Source organism: Humulus lupulus, chromosome 9 (genome assembly GCF_963169125.1).
Source record: "Humulus lupulus chromosome 9, drHumLupu1.1, whole genome shotgun sequence".
NCBI lineage: Eukaryota > Viridiplantae > Streptophyta > Magnoliopsida > Rosales > Cannabaceae > Humulus > Humulus lupulus.
The window spans coordinates 151,050,221-151,056,220 of NC_084801.1; the positions used below are offsets into that span (position 1 = coordinate 151,050,221).

A 6,000-nucleotide genomic window follows, 5' to 3' on the forward strand; every position below is an offset into this window, starting at 1 on the left:
ACACATTTTTTGTGTTATACTATACTTTAGTATAACACATTTTTTGTGTTAGCTTAGAGAAACATAATCTTTTTTTACTTACAGAAAACTAGGAAAACAAATATGAAAGTTGAAGCCAAATAAGGTAACATAAATAGATTTTTATTAATTACTCAAATGTAATTACAATATTTAGTCTACTAGTCTAGGCTTAAGAAATCATATTACAACATAATTTATGCCCAATTGAGATTCCTTTATCACTAAATACAAAACAAGAAATGTATACAAAAATTAATGAAATACATTCTTCCATTCTAAAGGCCTCAACTACAAATGTTGTCAAGAATTGCTCCAAAGAAATCATCTCAATATACCTGCACATTGTAAAAAAAAAAGTCTTTTTATTATTAAGAACACAAGACTTAAGCTAGTTTCCACCTGTAAGCATATAAAGTAAATCAACTTGAAAGAAATTATCTAGCTTTGAGCTATGTTTCAGCAACAGTAAAATAGAACTAGGAAGCCAATTCATTGGAGTACCTGAGCTGCATCAGCATAGCCCTTAATCTTTGCAATTACTTGCAATCCAAGTTGAAGTGCCTTCTCTCCACTCACTAGGAGTTACCTCTTAATATTCTAAGCTCGACTTTATTCTTTGCATCAATATCTCGATGGCTTTGCAGTTTCTTTGAAAGTGTTATGCTTCAAAAACAGGTCAGTAAATGCCACCCTCAAGTTCTTAACCTCTCTATCTAATTCACTTGGTGTCCTTTGCCTGCAAGATCCTAGAAAATGGAGTAGGATCCACCAAAAACTGAGATGAGTCTACAGATCAGTGCTTGAAGTATCATACAAAAATAAAACTATAAAACCCACATAGCTCTTACCATTTTCTGAAAGTTTTTTCAAGACTACAGTATGTACTCCATCTTTTAGATACCACAAATTGTCAACAGCAGCAACTAAATTACTTAAGATGTTCTTAGTCTGTTCAGAGGCTCTCTGTTGATCACCTTCCATCTGTTTAGGAAGGTAACTAAACTATACTAAATTTTTATGACTAGAATGATAGTAAATGTAGAAGCAAATATTACATCCTTATGTTAATAAAACAGATCTAATGATCCACAGCACAAAAACTAATTGTTATCTTAAAAAATAAAAACCAATTGTTATCCACAACTTAAAATACAACAAAAACAATTTAGTCTCATAAGAAAAAGCATTCACTGCCCAAAATAGAGGCAGTGATTAGTTAACTTGTGTATATTTCAAAGCATCTATTCAAACCAATCACGTCACAAGGCATCGGTCGAGTTGGATTTAGGAATAAGGATTGATTTCTCTGTATTTTAAATACCATGCCATTTCTAACTTCCTACAGCTTTAAACAAACAACACAACACCTTAATTATCAATACATATATCAATTCATTATATGTTTTGAGTTAAAGCTTTACCTCAATAAAAGCATTCACAATATTCCCCCAGCTGCAGAGCAATCAAAAACATATATGGAGTGTGTCTTCAACCAAGAATCAAGGTCACTGATTGGCAAAAGGATATACTGCAGTACCAATAACATTGGTGAGAAACCAAGCAAGACTCTAGTGATTGACCTTAAATTAAAGAGTCATAAAAGAGTTTCAAAGAAATATAAGACCTTATTGAAAACCCAAATTTCACCACTAATGTTTCAAATGCTAATTAAATAGAAATTTACAAAGGAACAATGCTGCATAAATATCCAGTTTTGACATTAGACTCCAAATATCATAAAGTAAAATTTATATAAGAGGATTAGTTAAAGCCAAAGCTTTACAACCTTAATTAACAATCAGAATACCTTCAAGACAGTCTGCTTATTAGCTTTCTGAATGTGAATATTGGCAAGGAGAAGAATTAGATGTTCCCTCTGGTTGGCAACATTGCCTTCCTGGTTAGAAAACACATTATGAAAATTCAGAGAAGCATCAAAATATGAGCAATCCAGAAGAAAGAGCACATAGTCCAACCATGGAAAACAGAAATCAGAAGTACTTGGCAAAAATGGCCTGAATGGACAAGTAAAGTCATATCTCAACCTTTTTCTAGAGATTGTCTAGTCAGAAGCTATCTCCTTCAACATCTATTTTTTTAAGAAAAAAAACCTCAGAGCCATAAATAGTTTTCCACACCATGAAATAGTCTTAGGAAGGGTACAATAATCAAATTTAGAGCACCATAACACTAGCTGCGGAAACTATTGTTAACTGGACATTTTTTTCCTTTGAAAAAGAGAGTAATGAAAAAGTATTATTTTGTCAGTTAGAAAAAACCCTTACAGTTACACTATTTATCTCCTTCACTTTACATTTTTTTAAAGAGAGTATTTATTTGGCCCTCAAACTTTAAAATGAGACGCTTGAAAGTTAAAAGGGCCAAAGTTAGAATGGTAGTGCATAAAAAATCAGGGGCAATGGAGACCCGAGTATATCCACAACAACAAAATAGCCACAGCCAACAATAGATCATAAAAACTTCTGTAATGCTTTTTTTTAATGCAAAATTAATGTCCAAAACGCAACGTGCCACCTTCACAGATCAAAACAGGAAAGGGAAACTTTTCTAGAGCAATTATCATCATATTCATCATCTATCGCATATAACGGTTACATGAAATGACTGTAAAGCCAAAGCGGTAATCATAGCTGGTTTGTAGTTATGGTGTTCAGCCAAAGATTGGTGTGTTTTGTGTAAGAAGAATTCTGAAAATGCAGATGGCTTGTTCTTCCACTGGCCGGTCTCAATCCAAGTTTGGTACAAGAATTTGAAGAATTTAAAATGGTCTGGTGTGTTCCAGCAAACTATCTAGGTGCTTTTTGTTTCAGGTGAGCAGCTCAAAGGCGAAGAAGACTCTTTGGCAGATTGTAGTAACAGCTATCTGTTGGGTTATTTGACTAGAGAAGAATAAGAAAATCTTTGAGGAAATGGAAAACAGGGTGGAGAAATTTGGGATAAATTTATAATGAGTGGTGCTCTTTGGGCCACTCAAATAAGGACTTCAAAGACTTTTGATTCACAGATTGGTTGAGAGGGAATTTTTTGTTGTAATGTTCTGTTTTGTATATCATTGTTGTGGTAGTTAAGCTACCTTTTTACCTTTTCTTAGTTTTTGTTTTTCTTGAGTTCCCTGTGGTTATTTTTTCCACTCACTTGTATTATATATTCTTTTATTAATACAAGTTGTTTTGTTTAAAAAAAAAAAGAACTATTTCAGCTAAATTTTACTTGATTGTGAGAGCACCTTTCATAAATGAAGATAAATCAAAATCCATAGCATACACTGAAGACAATATTATTTATATCTTTTCTGCTAAACTCGTATTAAAAATAAAAATCATCTTTTTAAAATCTTAACATGCATTGCCATCTGATATTAAAGTAGACTCATGAACTATATACCATTGGAAAAAACTCATAAAAGGTGCAGCTGACAAAATAAAAGTGAAAACTTACCAGGAAAACCAGCATAGATTGTTGCCATTCTGCACTATGTTGCTCTTTGTGAACCAGGTGGCAAAACAGTACCAACAACTATATCCCCAACTTCACTTGGGTCTAGATTTGTTTTCTCTATCATGGCCTAAATTGTATATTAATCACATATAAGAAAGAAAAAAAATCAATAATCCTGTGTATATAAGCCAAATCAGAACAAAATCATATGCAGTAATGGTATTACAAGCCAAAATCAATGGGTTGTTTACCTTTAAAACAACTGCAAGTAAATCATCAGCTGGAGTATCCTTATACCCTCCTCGCTTAGCTTTGGAAATGGGAGTCTGGTAAGCCCTGTTTGAGAAAATTTTCAAAGAAAAAAAAAACTACATAAAAATATTAACAAACACTTAAAACAAATCAAACGTTCATTTTGTTGAAGCAAGAAATTTACGCCACAATCACTATATCGTCTCCAAGAAATTTTACCTGATTGAACCTGCTACCACATTAAGGGTTGTCTTCATCTAAAGGAAAATTAAAATTAAACTTCATGAAAATTTAACAACTAACAGCATTTAGCTACATTAGTCTCACTGTTTAGTAAGATTTCTTATGTCTTAAAATAAGGTGTCAAAAAAGCAATTAATAAGATTCTTACTGTTGATTTTCTCCTCTAACTCCAAGTTCAAAGAGTAAATTTAAGTAGAAGATGAAAGGAAACTACAAACAAAGAATAAACATTTTTCTAAAACAGAATGGACCACAGTTCAATATAAAAGGCATCATATTGCAACTTCAGTCAATAAATCAGTTGTTAAAAAAACATTAACGAATGAAGAAAATATTGAATTCAACAAAAACATTGTCTAATCTTAAAGCATAAATGATGATTGTTAGAATGATTTAGAGGGATTGAAAACCAAATAATTAAAAAGAAACTAAGAAATACCCAATTACGTTTGATCAAAATGGAAAGTAATCAAGATATAATATAGAATTTGTAAATAATTTTGACTGAACTCACCTGACCTGACCAAGAGAAGAGATAACAATTTCAGTCTAGTCCACCACCATGAGCAGAATAGAAAAGGTCCCAATTTCTTGTGGTCTGAGCAAATCAAAACTCGAACCTGTACAATAGCCATTTTTTACTGAACTATTAAATAGAGCATTTAAGAGTACAATAAAAAGCTTACCCCATCCAAGCATCTTATCTTCCACCTTCTTAAGTTTCTTTTTCTTCTTGTTGTCAACTTTCTTGGAAATAAATGTATTCCTTGTGTTAAGAAAAAAATGAGATTACATAAAAAGCCTACTCTATTGACTTTTCTCTATTTGATCTAAATACTTTGCCAGTGTTGAGAATTACAGTGCTTCCAATTCCAAAACTATCTTCAATTGAGTAAAACAACATAACAGAAAGCTGATTCTCTAAATTTAGTAGAACCAAGACTCATTCTTCATTGTATAGAAACTTTTGTACTACATAAGAAAACAGACATCCCATGTATGTTTTGGAGTGATACTCGAAATCTATAACATAAGTTGACATGTTTTTTTTTCCTTTTGGGGGAAAGTAGAGAATAGTGCGATAGGCAATCGCACACGGTATCTTGATTCTATATATTTATTTTGAATATAAATGGTTTATAGAGTCCAGTTACCACACCATAGGGGGGACAAAATATGATGTATCGTATATAAATTAATAAAGTAAGAATTATTACGTTCGTGCTCGCCCCATTTTCCATCAGAAGGAGCTTTGTACAGCATCCTGCCTAGTGGGGTAAATTGATCAACTGGCACATCTTCAGCAGGAATACCCAGTTCATCTAACAACTTCCTCTGTGCAGCATTCCTTGCTCCTGGTGATTTAAAAAGATAATAATCAGATTTAGAAGACATAAGCTTTGAGTGGATAGCCAAATATCTACTCTGCAGAAATATATTACCAAGGGCCTCCTCAGTGATAAGCTCATATTCACGGTAGAGTGGATGGCTGCAATAGGTGTTTGTCCACACAAGGGGAAACGTTACCTTTGTTGCAGAACGTTGTTGTACAGATAAACAGACAGAATATCACATCTTGAGACTTATGTTATCGAATAGATGTGCACAACATATTCGAATTGGCCTTCAATATAACTAGCCACACACAAGACGTTTTGTGAAAAGGGAAAAAACATAGAAAACAAGAAAAGATATGTAGACATGGTCATGAGTGCATGAAATTTCAGGAATATAGAAAACTAAAATGGGAAATAGAATATGACACAATTATTCAATTTATGCCCTCCTAATAGATAGGCTAGATCTTGACTTGGTTCTTCACATGACACTTATTACTATAAATGTAAGCACCTAGGAGGGAAATTCAAACAGTCAGGTCTATTGTTTGCTCCCACAAGATCTAAGGTTCAGGTACCTAATTGGCAAATCATATAGCTTGATGTCCCTCAAATATTGTAAGCAATACCTGAAGAAGCAACTCGTATTTCGAGTTGAACAAAAACACACTGAAAGCCCTCTGTAGCA

At 32.9% G+C, this 6,000-nt stretch overlaps 1 protein-coding gene and 1 long non-coding RNA gene across 2 annotated transcripts; both read right to left on the bottom strand.

Annotated features, from left to right (window-relative positions):
* Positions 1 to 125: 125 nt before the first annotated feature.
* On the bottom strand, positions 126 to 3,256 carry LOC133800611 (uncharacterized). The gene is made up of 2 exons (XR_009876546.1): positions 870 to 3,256; positions 126 to 767 (listed from the first exon to the last, which is right to left on the bottom strand). It is a non-coding gene; the product is annotated as an uncharacterized LOC133800611 (long non-coding RNA).
* Positions 3,257 to 4,524: 1,268 nt separating this feature from the next.
* LOC133800181 (isopentenyl-diphosphate delta-isomerase IDI1-like) lies at positions 4,525 to 5,370 on the bottom strand. The gene is made up of 4 exons (XM_062238138.1): positions 5,193 to 5,370; positions 4,814 to 4,896; positions 4,662 to 4,722; positions 4,525 to 4,595 (listed from the first exon to the last, which is right to left on the bottom strand). The coding sequence occupies exons 1-4, from the start codon at positions 5,368 to 5,370 to the stop codon at positions 4,525 to 4,527; spliced, it is 393 nt and encodes a 130-aa protein (XP_062094122.1).
* Between the last annotated feature and the right edge of the window lie 630 nt (positions 5,371 to 6,000).

What these genes read in the sequence shown, in the direction of transcription:
- LOC133800181 (XM_062238138.1), bottom strand. Translation starts at nt 5,370, where the DNA reads ATGTCTTCTAAATCTGATTATTATCTTTTTAAATCACCAGGAGCAAGG. An exon ending in AAAATGGGGCGAGCACGAAC is followed by an intron (nt 4,897 to 5,192) that starts GTAATAATTCTT and finishes TACTAAATTTAG; the next exon opens with AGAATCAGCTTTCTGTTATG. An exon ending in TAATTCTCAACACTGGCAAA is followed by an intron (nt 4,723 to 4,813) that starts GTATTTAGATCA and finishes TTTATTTCCAAG; the next exon opens with AAAGTTGACAACAAGAAGAA.